The sequence below is a fragment of the Salvelinus sp. IW2-2015 genome, linkage group LG6.1, assembly GCF_002910315.2.
Source record: "Salvelinus sp. IW2-2015 linkage group LG6.1, ASM291031v2, whole genome shotgun sequence".
Lineage (NCBI taxonomy): Eukaryota > Metazoa > Chordata > Actinopteri > Salmoniformes > Salmonidae > Salvelinus > Salvelinus sp. IW2-2015.
In genome coordinates this window covers 25,226,460-25,243,725 of record NC_036845.1, presented here as the reverse complement: position 1 = coordinate 25,243,725, position 17,266 = coordinate 25,226,460, and the positions used below count along the sequence as shown (strand labels likewise).

General features: G+C 41.0%; 1 protein-coding gene across 1 annotated transcript in view; it reads right to left on the bottom strand.

Annotated features, from left to right (window-relative positions):
* The window catches only part of il1rapl2 (interleukin 1 receptor accessory protein-like 2), a 323,697-nt gene that overhangs the window by 281,292 nt on the left and 25,139 nt on the right, over positions 1-17,266 (bottom strand). The window contains exon 2 of the mRNA XM_070444096.1: positions 7,803-7,905. Coding sequence (XP_070300197.1) covers positions 7,803-7,884 — 82 coding nt within the window. The 5' untranslated portion in view covers positions 7,885-7,905. The remainder of the gene's footprint in view (positions 1-7,802; positions 7,906-17,266) is intronic.

Genomic DNA, 17,266 nt, shown 5'->3' with positions numbered 1-17,266 from the left:
TTTGTCCATTTCTATGTATGCCTGATATGGTTCTCAATCAGAGGCAGGTGTTTGTCATTGTCTCTGATTGGGAACCATATTTAGGTGGTTTGTTTTGTGTTGGGGTTTGTGGGTGGTTGTTTTCTGTCTTTGTGTTCTGCACCAGATAGGACTGTTTTCGGTTTTCACATTTATTGTTTTGTTGCTTGTAGTGTTCACGTTTTTATCTTTATTAAATCATGTTGAACACTAGCCGCGCTGCGTTTTGGTCCTCTCCTTCATCCCAGGAAGAAAGCCGTTACACTGAGGCCTTTCTCAAGACCGTTAAACAGTCTTTACTATATCCCCTTTTCTTGTTTTTACAAATGTAGAGTAAAAACTGTGATATCAAGACCGCAGAATGTCCCAGATCAACTCAAATTTTTCTAGAAAGCCTTACTCTGCAACCACCATTTTTCAGTTTTCAATAACTCTTGTTAATATATAGGACATTATTTCCAGCTACTCTGAAATGGCATTTCTTACTTGATAAAAAGTGTTTTGTGTTTTGCGACATATATTTACAATAAATCATATGAACTGTTCCATGAAAAAAAGCCATAACCACAGATCAGTAAGTGCAGTAGTAGACCATACTCAATCTACTGCTAACCTTGCATTTGAGAAACTACTTAATTAGCCATTCCCTAAAAGGATAAATAGATCATTCCCAATTAATTACAATGCCAATACAATGCTATAGGCTACTGTTTCCCCCAGAGTAACTAAACGCCCTTTACACTAATTGTCCTCGTCAGATGAGTGCTGGCATTAGGAGCCATGCCGCTGACGTGCTTTGTGGCGTTACACCTTTACGCTCTTCTCTCAAACTCCCCCTGGAAAGGCCTGCCACAAAGCACTTATCATCCCCCCATGCCGAGGTCAACAGCTCTGTAGCAGGTTCAAGTGTCAACCTTTTTCCGATGTATCCCCGTGGGGATGGAATCAACATACAGTACAAGAGCATTTTCTCTCCTTTACATTAGCTCTCTCTCTGTCTCTGTTTCTCTCTCTCTGTCTCTCTCTCTCAGTAAGACATTCTCAAGCTCTGTTTGCCAGTCTATCCTTTACTCATTTGAAGAGAAAAAAAACAACAAACCCAATGTGATTACTATTGGAATAGAGATAAACAGCTTGACGCACACACACCTCAGATGTAGGCCACCTTTAAAGGCTCACTGACTCCCTCATTATGTCTAGATAGGGAATAATGTATATGTTTGTTCCAGATGCTGACTATATGGTCTGGTCAACAGGGAAGGCTTTCTTTGACTGCCAAAATTACTATACTGAACAAAAATATAATCGTAACATGTAAATTGTTGGTCCCATGTTTCATGAGCTGAAATAAAAGATCCCCGAAATGTTCCAAATGCACAAAAAGCTTATTTCTTTTAAATGTTGTGCACAAATTGGTTATATCCCTTTTAGTGAGCATTTCTCCTTTGCCAAGATAATTAATCCACCTGACAGGTGTGGCATATCAAGAATCTGATTAAACAGCATGATCATTACACAGGTGTACCTTGTGCTGGGGACAATACAAGGCCACGCTAAGACGTGCAGTTTTGTCACACAACAAAATGACAAGTTTTGAGGGAGCGTGAAATTGGCGTTCTGACTGCAGGAAAGTCCACAAGAGCTGTTGCCAGAGAATTGAATGTTCATTGAAATCTATAGATTAGAGCCTAATGAATTTATTTCAATTGACAAATGTTCTCATATGAACTGTAACTAAGTAAAATCGTTGAAATTGTTGCATGTTGCATTTATATTTTTGTTCAGTATAGTTTATATAAATAGGAGGCTACAAAGTTTGGCAAGAGAGGATTCTGTATGATGATGGCACCGCTGGAATTGTATAATCTATCCGTATGCTCGCTCAGGCATGGCAGAATTACAAGGCTAAGGACAGTGAAAGTGCATAACTTAATTACATGGTGGTTGACAGTGGGGCTGCGCAGCCACGCTGCTGCATTCTGTATTGGATTTTTAGATCCTAGGAAATAGAGAGGGTGCAAATTAGGACAGTTTAACTCTTACATTGTAAAACTGTGTTCTTGTATCGTTGTGGAGAATGAAACGTATGCTAATTTTCCAGAGATTTTTGGTAGATCAAATAAATGGGCAAAATTATTTATTTCCTCCTGTTTTGCATAACGCCACTTAGCTGTTTGAAGCATCACAAAATGTCATTGTTCAGTGTTATCTGTAGGTCTTGGATACAGGGCACTACTCACTATGATGTTCAAAGGTCTGACTGCATTACAGGGAGATCACAGATTCCTAAGAAGCTGGAAAATGAATCATACGGGCAGCGTTTACTATTGTACGGGTGAGGCGTTCAGTGTTAATTTGTTTCTGAGCTTATTTACAAACTGCTGCTGTAATCAGGTTATGTATTAGCCCTGTCTCCACTAGAATACATATCACATGCTGAGGCAGACCCACATAGACAGTTGTTTTTGTAATTAATTCCAATCTAATATATTGTACTGTCATGTCGGGCCAACGAGGCAGAGTAAATGAACAATTATTAATTTACAGCACGTAGTTCAAGGAAATAATTGACCAAGGAAGTGACAGAGTAGTAGAGGAGGAGGGCAGGGCTTCTTGAGTAGAAGTTGTGTTGGCATTTCCCCTTTTGTGGCACGTTGCCATGGGGATAGCAGTGCACTGAAAATATGTTTTCTTAGTAGAGTGACTCATAATCTTAACTGCTTCACTTTGACGGAGAGCGAAACACTTGGTCCCAGTGGAATAAGTAGATTTAAGGTAGCTCTTGATGGGCTGCAGTTGTGACAGGTGGGATGGGACAAGGGTGGGGAGAAGGACTTTACTTCATTCACTGAAATACAAAATGCAACCAAATAACAGAGAGAAGAAATGCTGATTCATCAAGATTGCTGGCAAACTGTAAATGTGATAACTGTCTTCGATAAGGGGGGAATAAGTTAGGGCTTATCCTCTTTATTGATGACATGATTATATGAATGATGTCAAAGGCTGTTGGTTCCTCATTGAACATACTGTCACACAGGGCAGTGAAGCCCTTCTCTTGAAGAAGAATATTAGGACAGTAATTAATCGACATCCACATATAGCAACATCCCCAGGGCATCCCGTCCAAACACATTACTGTCACGTTTTATTGCTCTTATGTTCACACACTTGCACACGACCACATTTACATTGTCACTCAATCTACACGTTTTGGCCATATAGGAACGTCAATAGAACGAGTGGCCATAATTAGGAAGCGTCTATTAGCAAAGCTCGTTTGTCTCAAACGCCACGCCGAAGGATCCTTGTAGCTAATTGCGATGCCGAGTCTTTGTTTGAAATAGTAGGCTAACCACTAACCAGTCAGCGGGGGCTGCGACTCAAATGGTGTTGAGCTATATCAATAATTCAGTATTGAAATAAAGAGCGGACACTTTTTTATGCAATCTTGGACAATATCATAGTTGAGCATCGTGGAAAGGGTGTCTGACTATATGTATTGGGGTGTTTTCCTGGGAGAATCCCGTGCGRCAGACAGACAATGGTGTTCAGATTAGATGGTGAGTTGAGAGATCTTTGCTCAGCGGTTTGTGCTTTCTTGCTGACTGACTGAATAGCTTGCTGCCTATTAAATATATCATTCTCTGGGGCAACAATAGAGTACAATCACATTCCATCTATTATACAATAAATTAAATCCTTTCTATGTATGACTTGAGTTCCCACAGGTATCTTCCACTGGAAATACATTTCCCTATGTGTCAGAATTCACTTTATGTTAAACACTTAAGTACATTTAAAAGTTCCAAATGTAGGGATTGAAATGCAATTAACTATACAGCCATGCCAATTAAATATCATAAAACTGCTTAATATCATCATGATTATGATCTGAATGGAAAGGATTACATACTGGTCTAATTTGTGTATAGTCTGTATTTCACTCACATACTATATGCATCAAATCAGCTGTAACATTACTACTGCAAGAATTTAAATTGAGAAGATAATCCCTCTAGATTTAAGAGACCATGCATGTCATATACTCGCGTGTGTATTATATCTGGTGGTATACGTACACTATTCATCTTTGGGTGTCATTAAAAATGCATGTATGCCTATACTTTCATACAGCAACCACCATGGTTTACCTGGTTGTGGGATTGACACAGAGAGTACGCAGACACGGTTTCTCTTGACTTCGGGGAGAAGTGAAAGTGAAAAGCCTGCAGGAACGAAAGCACAGASGCACTCAGACAAAGTCAGCACTGAAAAGGGCCTTTGAAGATCTTTTTTATTTCATTTCTGTCTTTTTATCTGACTTGCATATTGGCTGGCACAAGCAGCAAGTAGCAGTCTGAGGCGGATTACTAAAGACTATTCCCAGCTTTTTAAAAGACAGGGGGAACGGTATTGTTTGGGTTTCATTTCATATCACTTTGACGGCTTTCAGAAGCAGAACCTGCTATTTTGAAGCGGATGGCTTAGACATAGGCAGAAATGAGTGGCACATTGTGGAGCTGAGGCCTTTCATATGCTAAGCTAGTGTGTACTGGTTGTGAAATCAGTAACCTTTACTCTCCCGTGGTATCTTTTCTTTCTCTGTGTATAGCTTTAATGAAAATAATTCAAAGGAGGAGCCTGGCTGCCATCTGACAGAATGGAGGAGAAGTCTCCAACGGGGCTGCTGAAGGAGACTAGGCTACAGGAGAAGGAGCACTAGGGGGATGTCCTCGGAATCTCAACGTTTCCCTTTGTTGAAAAGGTAAAAGTCCATGTAAGAGCAGCTTCCTGGAGATCTGTCTGTGTGGCTCCTCAGACATACAGATAGCAGACACACATACATGGCTGCTGCCTCAAATGCACTCTGAGAGGAAGGGTCTGCAAGACGTTCATTGATGGTACTGCACGTTTATTCTTAAGGCCGAAGGATGGRTTTTCATATGGGTTTTTATGACAATGGGGATAAATGACTGCACTTCATGTCTGTGTTGAAATGTGAAATGTTCAGTTAGATTAAACGGGACACCATCACAGGGTATTTGGCTGTGTTGGAATTGTTTGACCAAACCTCAACTGTTAGCCTTTCAGACTTTCCCCTTAAGTATTATCACTAGTGGTTTTGCTAAATGTATTTACTTGACTTTGACTAGCCTCTGACGGTTGCACTACTGCCCTTTGTTTGCCCCCATTTGCATCAGAAATCTAAACATAGAACATGTCTCTATTACCAAGTGACACGAGCTGCATCTTTTAAGTTGCTAATTGAGTTCCTGTTCATTAAATATGAACGGGAGAATTATGACGTGGAAAGTTTATTGTCGGGCTAAGAACCCTTAATGGAGATTCACACTTGTTAAGAAAGATAACAATGACATGGTTGTAGAGCTTTTAAAACCTCGTCATTTCATATGAGAAACTGAAAAATGTATAACCTGAGAATAATTGACATTGTGTGCAACCACGGATATTTTCCCCCCAGACAGGTTCAGCATTATAGAGCTGAATGCACAATACAGCACTCAATCAAAAGGGGAGAAGTAAGCAAGAGCARCATCAAACAAAAGTAGAGGTTCTCACGCAAATATTTCACTCTCAATTATACAGACAGTGGGTTCAATGGGAGGATGTTCCTTTAAAAATCCCTGTGGCGTACAATGACTACGTTTTGATGAAACACATGACAGACCCCAGTGGTATTGTCTTAGAGAATCTAGGAGCAATGACTTAACTCGGTGTCCCAGGTTTCAAGTGCAGCCATGGAGTTTCCTTAAAAAATATAAAATAATAATAATAATGAAAAAGAAAATATATATATATATATATTTCCTCAGAAATTCACTCAGGATGCTTCAGGCACAGAGCGTTCTTTTACACTTTAAAGCATTAACCAAGGGACTCAAGTGTCCTGTCGTTTCAAGATCAGAAAGATACTGCGCCGTTTGTTGCCTGCTTACCACTAACCTTCCCACAATGGAAATGCAGAGCCTAAAGGTGAATGAACAAGATATATCAGAAGCACGCATTCTCCCCGGACACAGCTGCCTGGGGTGACGGGGGGAGGTGAGATCTTAACAGGAATGACCTGACAAAACAATTAGATTATTCTTGCACAACATGTTATAAGGCTGGCTTTATCTGGATTGCAGTTGATCAGATAATATTTGATAAGCCACGACTTGCYTTTTTTTCTCCAGAGTGGAAAATCGTGTTGCCTGTGGGGTTCCTTTATTTTTTTATTTAACTAGGCAAGTCAGTTAAGAACAAATTCTTATTTACAATGACAGGCTAGGAACAGTGGGTTACTGCCTTGTTCAGGGGTAGAATGACAGATTTCTACCTTGTCAGCTCGGGGATTCGATCTAGCAACCTTTCAGTTACTGGCCCAACGCTCTAACCACTAGGCTACCTGTCGCCCCTATGTAAAGTATTCCAGGGTCCTGTTTCCATTGCTATTTTATGACATGGATCATGACAAGCTGCATGTTGTTGTTCTGTTCATGGATAATATCACATGAAGGCACAAAGGCAGAATAACTTTATAAGCAAACAAATGTTGCCCATGTCTAGTAACAGTTTGTGTTTTTCTTTTTGTTGTTGATCATGTAGCAAGTCTAGCTATATTACGTTTTTAAGGCATTCGCCTAAATTTGCTGCAGGCCTACATCTGAAGTAAGTTAAGCTTCACTGTAGCTGCATCATTTAGTTTTCAACCCCAACACAACCTCCGTAACATCATGCTTATATCGGTCCTAAAACGATCTAAAAATAAAGCCAAGCTGTCCTATATTATTCATAGTCTGCTTCTCATTGGATGTACTGTATTTTTCTGCCATGGAAAGGGACAATATTACGGTTTTCCCCAATAGCCTTTGGCAACACTAAACAACTTGACTTGGATCATATCACAAAACTATTAATTATACTAACATCATTTAAATTGCTTGACTGATTTGTACAAAAAGCAATTTCAGCTTCATTGTTTCTGTGGACTAAATGTCSACAAAAGTTCAAGCATCTTCAAAATAAAATAAACCATTGATTGAATCAAAGCTGTTTCTGTCTGCAGACAATTATCACTCTGTTTGTGCAATTCCTCTCACACAGGGAGGTGTTACATCAAATATTAGCAGGGAAACAAAATAACATGCAGTGTCCGTCTCTGATCATCTGGTACTGCAAGGAGAGAAAATGCCAAACAATTAAATCTCGCACTGGGTGAGAAACTGACAGACAAGATTGCCTCTATGTTTTTGCCGCCCACATAAAAGCCCGTTTGGCACTGGTAACATAATTGCTCACCACACACCCTCACCCACACGCAAACAGACATTCAATGATTAGTTGGGCCTGTGGAAAGCCTGAAATGACTGAGTTTTTACATTAACTCAACTCCCTCTGTGGAGAAATGAGTGAAGGACCAAACAAGACATCACTGTGGCACAAAGATATCATCAAAAGCACTCAATCACTATAAGAAGGAAAKAAAATATACTGCTCAAACTGGATATCTGGTGGCCCCAAACATTCAACACATGTACCACAGAGGTGGAGCAGACATCTAACAAAATACCACCGCACAGAATATTAAACTGATTCCTAACACTCACAAATCAAGCCCTGGACATTTATTGTGAAAACACAACAGTRCGTCGATGAATAGATATGAGGAAATTAATTTCCTTTCAATGAGAGGAATGTGATAAAAGAAAAGTCAAATGAATCAAACTTTTGGTTGCTTATAGATTGGGCATGATTAAAATGGAGACTTGTGGACTTACCCGAGTTCCTCTTGGAGATGTATTTGAGATTGATGCAGGCGGCTGAGCTGATAAGGAGGAACATGAAGGCTGAGGGCTTCATCTTTCACACTTTTGGTGGCAGCTGGAACACAAAGAAGAATGGAGTTTGGATATCAAGTCTTACGACTGGGCCGACATCTCTGCTCACTCCCTCCATCAAAACATATTGGGTGATATCAAGCAAGGGGATTTGCCATTTCCTTCCATTTCCAAGACAGAGCGATCTGTTCATTAATTTATCCTTCAGACAGAACACTACCAAGTAAATATAACAAAAGTAAGAAACTATCGACCCATGCCATACACCCCATTTTCAAAGTTCACAGACTGAAAACACACAGCTGTAATACTTGTGTTGGTATTTGATTTATGCCAAATAAAGGAAGCACAGCTTCGGTGGCAAAGGGGTACATCTGAAGCTGGTTTAAGAGTCGCATTATTACCAACATCAGTATTTCAAAAAAAGCAAACAAATAAAACGAAATAAACASCCGTTTTCAAACTAGCTTCACTTCTATCCTTTCCAGCCCTCCTTCTCTGAGACTCAAGTAAGACTAGTGTTGGGTCGTGCACAATGCACATTGATCTGTTTAGAGTGATGGCTAGAGAAATGATAGAATAGATAGAGGAGTAGAAGACAGGGATTACCACCACCTGATGTGTTGCTACATAATCCAAATTAATAGAAAGCTAGGGTTTATGGCCCCTATAGATTTCCAGATCGTTCCTCACTGGCTGTCCATTGACTGGGGTTAGGAGCTCTCAGTACATCATCCCACAGAGTGCTCTCATCCACACTCCCTTAAAAGGGCCAGCTGAGCTGCCAATAGTGATACTGAATTACATCTGTTCCCAAGCTCTCGTCTAGACAACACACACACCAACAGTGCACAGTCACATTGTTGTTCAGGGTATCAAAGCCAAGGGCAGTAATACCCTACTGTTTTGATGACAAGGAATAGACATGTCTCTCAAACATGTTATTGTTCTTGAAATATATAGTGAATTCATTGTTCATTGTGTCATCAGTAACCATCAGGGCACATAAATATGGTGTATGCCATGCATGGTGTTAGTCTATGTAAAATACTATTTCTATTCAGCCAAATGAATTAGGGATCTCTGACAAGAAATGTAATTCAACAGTTTTCTCCCACTACACTATATGACAGCATTGCCCACAGCTGGACAGGGAGGAAGAAGAAACACATTTAAATAGTTTTCAGAAATAATAGGGGAATCGGAAAAATCTGTATTTGTGGGCTGTCACAAATAGGAACAAATATCTCTCCAAAAACATTCTCTATCTGCAGAAATGTCTTTCTTTATGCGTATTTATTTTCTGCTACCGAAGGCAATTCTTTGTTAAAAGATTACCACTGACTGCACTTTTCTTCAAACATACTGCATTCTTCTCTCTCCAAATAATCCATACCATCTCAAACATTGAGTGGTGGTGAAAAACAAACCTTTACTGTTGCACGGAAAAGTTAGCAGAGCTAAAATAAACTTCTGAATGTGAGTGCAAAATCCAGATCACACACATGCTCTCTCTGACAGAGGCACAAATGAACACATTCACACACACCGCACACACCAGTGGAGGCTGCTGAGGGGAGGACGGCTCATAATAATGGCTGGAACGGAGTTTATGGAATGGCATCAAACACATGCGTTTGATGTATTTGATACCATTCCACTAATTCCATTCCAGCCATTACCACGAGCCAGTCCTCCCTAATGAATGTGCCACCAACCTCCTGTGGCACACAYATGCATGGTTCAAGCACATGCATGCCCGCACCCGCACGTTCACACAATTGTGACAACATTTTCCACACTCCAGTGCCTGCATCCAAACAACTAAATCCATATCCTCCTCAAATCTACATAAAATATCTAATACACAGATGGTTAATGATTACTACTGCACCTATGGTTCTTACTAGTGTATTGAGGCCAACCCATTTCCCCTCTCTGTTCCATAGTCCTATTGTGTTCAGTTAGTCCTGTGAGTCCCTTCACCCTCCCATCAGTACAGCATGCATCTGGAATAAGAAACAGTATTTCCTTGTCTTGCTCTGGGAGGAGGAAGAGGCCTGTAGCAGTTACATTAAACCAGAGAGAGTGAGGAACAACAAGCGTTAGCCTACATATAGCTTTTTTTTCTTTTTTCTTTGAGCCTTTTAAAGAGAGGGGAGAGAGATGGTCAGGGGCATCATTTGAAGGATGTGCTTGCCTCACTCTGACTTTAAATGCATACCTAAAGATTTTAGGAGGGAAAGTTGCTCTCTCATGCAGAGGAGCTTATGATCTCAACATGCATAATTTCACAGCCCAGTGGACTATTCCTGCTGCAGGACATGTGCCTTTTGTCTCGCTCACTGTCTTTTCTTTTCTACTATTTTCTGTCTCCCAAGACTCCTACGTTTATCCACTATGAAATAGGTTAGATCCTGCCTGGCTGGATATAATGTGTGTATAGCCTTACATTCCCATCACTGTTTCAATGTGTAGATTGATTCACAACAAAAGGATGCTAGCAGTATGAAYGTATAAAATTATGACATAACAATTTGAAAAGTAAAATGTTAGCAAARCCAGTCATGCTTTCCTCCAAAAGAGCTGAATCAGTCATTGGAAAGTTCCACTGTAGTTTCACAGTCACCTCTGGGCCAGAGTTTGTTTTCAATTTATTTCACCTGCTGTGAGGGACAAAAACATAGTTCCATTGTAATTATAAAGTTGAACCCCTGCCACGGCAGATTTGGTGCCTCGCTTTTACTGTGCAGGATATGAGTTTACATCAAAGCAAAAATGGCCAGCGCATCCAGTGACTATAACGAGTGTCAGGGATCGCCTTCCTGAATGCAAACAGCATCCCTAGAGATAAAGGGACTGTTCAGGTGCCAGGACAAGGCCTGACCTATGATACTACATGCCCCCTACCGTCAGCTCAAAAATGTAAATGGGGCCCTTTAAACACCACAACACAGATCATCTACTCACAGAACCATGAGACCAAATACAACAACAAGATGCTATTTCTAACCCAAACAGTATACATGGTGTATAGACTGGGGGCCATTAGGTCCTCTTTCCAGGTAACTGGCTATCAAATATTTAAGCATTCCCACTTTCTAAAACTGTCCCATGAAGACACATGCTGTAGTATCCCACTGACCCCTGGTATTAAAGTCTCATGTGATCTCTAATTGTACTGATCTCCGTGTCTTATCTCTCGGAATGGAGAGGATTGTGGTCTGCAGTCTGCACACAGAAACATCAAGTTTTTCCGTAGACCTTTCTCTCACAAACCAAATTGAAGAACCTCTAAAACTTCAAACATGACCAAATCCCCAGGTAAACCTAAGCTTGAGTGCCTCCTGCAGTCTAAAATACAGTCATCCTTTTAGAGGAATACTCACTAGTGCAAGAGAGACGGTTTTCTCTTCAGTTCATTGAAATGTGAGCAGTCGCTCCTATCCCAAAGCATTTCTATGACTATATGGCTTCTTAAAGGTTCTCAAAGTGAATTATCTTTTGGAGTCCTCTATAAGATAGGTAACAATTCCCAAAGTGGCATTTACCACAAAAGAGATCCCCCATGAATCCAGGCATTTGTGAATTCTAAATTGGGGTGTAACATGCAGATTAACTCCATTCTAAAGCTCAGTGAGTCCACACCTCTGCCGTGGCCTGGGAGATTAGCTGGCAGCGTGACGGTGATGGTGGTGCCACTGGCCCAAGCAGCCAGGCATTAGACCGGCATAGCTCCGCCCATTTTCTGTGGACAACAAGTTCTTCAACCAGCACACTCCGAAAAGCCAATGGTGTAGGCCACCGCCTCCCATGACTAGCAGCCTGGCATAGGAGAAATGTACCAGCGGTCAGACTGTACCACCATCTGGCTCCTCCACGCTCCACTCAGACCAAGAGGAGCTGCTGTGTGCTTCAGACAGCCCTAGCCCTGGAGACGGAAAAGCCAGCCATGTTCCTCAAGAATACAGTCACAGTACAGCCGGCAGGCCATCAGCAGAGCAGCCTACTCCATCTGACAGGACTCAACCAAGCCAAAGTCCCGCTACTGACCTGGCCTGTCAAGGATTGATTAGAGGGAAAATAAATCACTTACTAATTGTTAAGTTGAGTAACACATCCCTCCATATACAGTACCAGTCAAAAGTTTGGACACACCTACTCAGTCAAGAGTTTTTATTTATTTTGTATTATTTTCTACATTGTAGAATAATAGTGAAGACATCAAGAGATGAAATAACTCATATGGAATCATGTAGTAACCAAAAAAGTGTTAAACAAATCAAAATATATGGCTGCTTTTCCTTCACTGTGCGGTCCAAGTCATCCCAAACCATCTCAATTGGGTTGAGGTCGGGTAATTGTGGAGACCAGGTCATCTGATGCAGCACCATCACTCTCCTTCTTGGTCAAATAGCCCTTGCACAGCCTGGACGTGTGTTGGGTCATTGTCCTGTTGGGTAACCTCTGTTACTATCCAGAAGATTAGTGATATACGTTCTTCCTCACTTCATCTAACCTGACCTCTGCCTCAAAGTGCTCACTCCTCCCCAAGTCATGGCTGTCATATTGACTCGTACCACACTATGTCTATTCTCCTCCCATAGGATCCCTGATGGCTAAAAATAACATATCTGGACAGAATGTAAACATTATACATTCCCCTCTCGCCCTCAGTGACATGAATAAGTATATTTCATATTTTCAGAACCAAACAATATATATTCAGTGCATTCGGAAAGTATTCAGACCCTCTGACTTTTTCCACATTTTGATACTTTACAGCCTTATTCTTACAACAAGAACAACAATTCTCATCAATCTACACACAATACCCCATAATGGCAAAGCAAAATAAGGTTTTAACATTTTTGAGCAAAATATTAATTTATTTCCATAAGAATTCAGACCCTTTGTTTTACGACTATATTGAGCTCTGGTGCATCCTGTTTCCATTGATCATCCTTGAGATGTTTCTTCAACTTGAATGGAGTCCACCTGTCGTAAATTCAATTGATTGGACATGATTTGGAAAGGCACACACCTGTCTATATAAGGTCCCACAGTTGACAGTGCATGTCAGAGCAAAAACCAAGCCATTAGGTCGAAGGCATTGTCCGTAGAGCTCCGAGGTACAGATTTTGTCGAGGCACAGATCTAGCGAATTGTACCAAAACAATTCTGCAGCATTGAAAGTYCCCAGGAACACACTGGCTTCCCTAATTCTTAAATGGAAGACGTTTGGAACCATCAAGACTCTTCCTAGAGCTGGCCATCTGGCCCAACTGAGCAATCGGGGGAGAAGGGCCTTGGTCAGGAAGGTGACCAAGAACCCGATGGTCACTCCGACAGAGCTCCAGAGTTCCTCTGAGGAGATGGGAGAACCTTCCAGAAGAACAACCATCTCTGCAGCAGTCAGTAAAAGGCACAAGGCAGCCCACTTGGAGTTTGCCAAAAGTCACTTAACCATCCATACGGTGAAGCATGGTGGTGGAGCATAATGCTGTGGGGATGTTTTTCTGGGAGACTAGACAGGATTGAGGGAAAGATGAACAGAGCAAAGTACAGAGAGATCATTGATGAAAACCTGCTCCAGAGCGCTCAGGACCTCAGACTGGGGCGACCCTTAGCACACAGCCAAGACAATGCAGGAGTGGCTTCGGGACTCTGTCTCTGAATGTCCTTGAGTGGCTCAGCCAGAGCCCAGACTTGAACCCGATCTAACATCTCTGGAGAGACCTGAAAATTGGATCTGCAGAGAAGAATGGGAGAAACTCCCCAAATACAGGTGTGCCAGGCTTGTAGCGTCATACCCAAGAGGATTCGAGGCTGTAATTGCTGCCAAAGGTGCTTCTATAAAATACTGAATAAAGGGTCTGAATACTTATTTTTAATACATTTGCAAAAATAAACAGTTTTTGCTTTGTCATTAAGGGATATTGTGTGTAGATTGATGAGGGAAAAAAACGACTTAATCGATTTTAGAATAAGGCTGTAAAGTGATAAATGTGGAAAAAGTCAAGGGGTCTGAATACATTCCGAATGCACTGTATATATATATATATACAGTTGAAGTCGGATGTTTACATACACTTAGGTTGGAGTCATTAAAACTCATTTTTCAACCACACCACAAATTTCTTGTTAACAAACTAGAGTTTTGGCAAGTCGGTTAGGACATCTACTTCGTGCATGACACAAGTAATTTTTCCAACAATTGTTTATTTGATTATAAATTGATTATTTCACTTATAATTCACTGTATCACAATTCCAGTGGGTCAGAAGTTTACATAGACTAAGTTGACTGTGCCTTTAAACAGCTTGGAAAATTCCAGAAAAATATGTCATGGAAGCTTCTGATAGGCTAATTGTCATAATTTGAGTCAACTGGAGGTGCACCTGTGGATGTATTTCAAGGCCTACCTTCAAACTCAGTGCTTCTTTGCTTGACATCATGGGAAAATCAAAAGAAATTGTAGACCTCCACAAGTCTGGTTCATCCTTGGGAGCAATTTCCAAACGCCTGAATGTACCATGTTCATCTGTACAAACAATAGTACGCAAGCATAAACACCATTGGACCACGCAGCCGTCATACCGCTCAGGAAGGAGACGTGTTCTGTCTCCGAGAGATGAACATACTTTGGTGCCAAAAGTGCAAATCAATCCCAGAACAACAGCAAAGGACCTTGTGAAGATGCTGGAGGAAACAGGTACAAAAGTATCTAYATCCACAGTAAAACGAGTCCTATATTGACATAACCTGAAAGGCCTCTCAGCAAGGAAAAAGCTGCTTCTCCAAAACCACCATAAAAAAGCCAGACTACGGTTTGCAACTGCACATGGGGAAAAAGATCGTACTTTTTGGAGAAATGTCCTCTGGTCTGATGAAACAAAAACAGAACTGTTTGGCCAGAAATGTCCATCGTTATGTTTGGAGGAAAAAGGAAGATGCTTGCAAGCTGAAGAACACCATCCCAGCCGTGAAGTACAGGTCAGCCGTGAAGTACAAGGGTGGCAGCATCATGTTGTGGGGGTGCTTTGCTGCAGGAGGAACTGGTGCACTTCACAAAATAGATGGCATCATGAGGTTGGAAAATGATGTGGATATATTGAATGAACATCTCAAGACACCAGTCAGGAAGTTAAAGCTTGGTTGCAAATGGTTCTTCCGAATGGACAATGACCCCAAGCATACTCCCAAAGTTGTGGCAAAATGGCTTAAGGACAACAAAGTCAAGGTATTGGAGTAGCCATCAGAAAGTCCTGACCTCAATCCTATAGAAAATTTGTGGGCAGAACTGAAAAAGTGTGTGCGAGCAAGGAGGCCTACAAACCTGACTCAGTTACACCAGCTCTGTCAGGAGGAATGGGCCACAATTCACCCAATTTATTGTGGGAAGCTTGTGGAAGGCTACCTGAAACGTTTTTCCCAAGGTAAACAATTTAAAGGCAATGCTACCAAATACTAATTGAGTGTATGTCAACGTATGACCCACTGGGAATGTGATGAAAGATATAAAAGCTGAAATAAATAACTCTATTATTCTGACATTTCACATTCTTAAAATAAAGTGGTGATCCTAACTGACCTAAAACAGGGAATTTTTACTAGGATTAAATGTCAGGAATTGTGAAAAACTGGGTTTAAATGTATTTGGATGAGGTGTATGTAAACTTCCGACTTCAACTGTATATATTTTTTAGGAACTAGGAGTATTGAGAGTAAGAATAGTAGAATACACCAGGTGCAATTTTGAAGTTTGGTTGTGCATCAACAGTTTTTATCTTGTTATGTCATTCACTCAATTAGCTGAAAATCAGCCATGTCAATTTTTTGATTGGTAGTTAGTCTAGACAGCCATCTAAACTTGACGTAATCATGGCCGAATACCGATTTAATCCTAACCAAATCACATCCCTGAACAAACATTACACAATGAAATACTATTTAGTTCAATTGCATTCGGGAAACAATAAACAATTTTTTTAATGTTCTCAACTCAATTTAATGTTATTAGACATTCAAATCAAGCACATTATCCAAAATCAAGTGCTGTCAGAGGACAATTGAATTATCAAACAGAATACTGTCTGAAGACATTCACAGACTTTACTATCACCAGTTATACACTGAGTGAACAAAACATTAAGATCAACTTCCTAATTCTGAGTTTGCCCTCAGAACAGCCTCAATTTGTTGGGGCATGGACTCTACAATGTGTTGAAAGCATTCCACAGGGATGCTGGACCATGTTGACTCTAATGCTTCCCACAGTTGTGTCAAGTTGGCTGGATGTCCTTTGGGTGGTGGACCATTCTTGATTCACACAGGAAACTGTTGAGCGTGAAAAACCCAGCAGCGTTGCAGTTCTTGACAAAAACCGGTGCGCCATTCAAAGGCACCGAAGTCTTGCACCTTCACCCTCTGAATGACACACTTACACAATTCATGTCTCAATTGTCTCAAGTGGATTTAACAAGTGACATCAAAAGGAATCATAGTTTGCACCTGGATTCACCTGGTCAGTCTATGTCATGGAAAGAGCAGGTGTTCTTAATGTTTTGTACACTCAGTGGAGCATGCCTGGAAATAACAAAAGTGCAGCAAAATAATAGTATGCTGAAAATAAACATGTGCACAACCACCTAAACTTTTCTGTGTTTTTCATAATAATAATAATTCATTTAATTTAATTTCTCACACCCAAGGCACAACAAAATAATAATAATAAGTAATAATAATAATAAAAACAATCCAAAACACAGAACAAAGAATACAGACAATAAACAAAGCTATAAGGGTGTCATCAGATCCAGAGGACATGAGAACAGAATTAGCAGAGGTCCTCGAAAGCTTTTCTGAACAGCACGGTCTTGAGCTGTACGTTAAACGAGGACATAGACTCTGCAGCCCTAATAGTGTCTAGAAGTGCGTTCCACAACTGAAAGCCCTGCTGAAGGGAGACAGACCTGGAGGAGCTAAGGGTGTGTGTGGGGCAGGAGCATAGAATGACGTCAGACARGTAGTCGGGTACAGAGTTGTGGATAGCTTGGTAGGTGTGATCCAGGATTTTGTCGTCGAATCGTCTGCRTTAGGGAGCCAGTGGAGAGCACTGGAGTGATGTGCTCATGGGGGGAGGTGTGAGTGTGTAGACGTGTAGCACAGTTATGGCCTGTTTAGGCGATTGGCAGATACGCCAACAAACAGGGCGTTCCAATACTCCAGTCGGGATGAAATAAAGGCATGGATGAGTCGCTCAACTGCAGGTTTTGATAGCATAGGTCGTAATATGGCAATGTTTCGTAGATGGAAAAATGAGAATTTCGTCACTCTTGATGTGGGCCTCAAACTGATTGGTCAAATATCACACCCAGGTTGCGAACCTCATTGGATGGGAG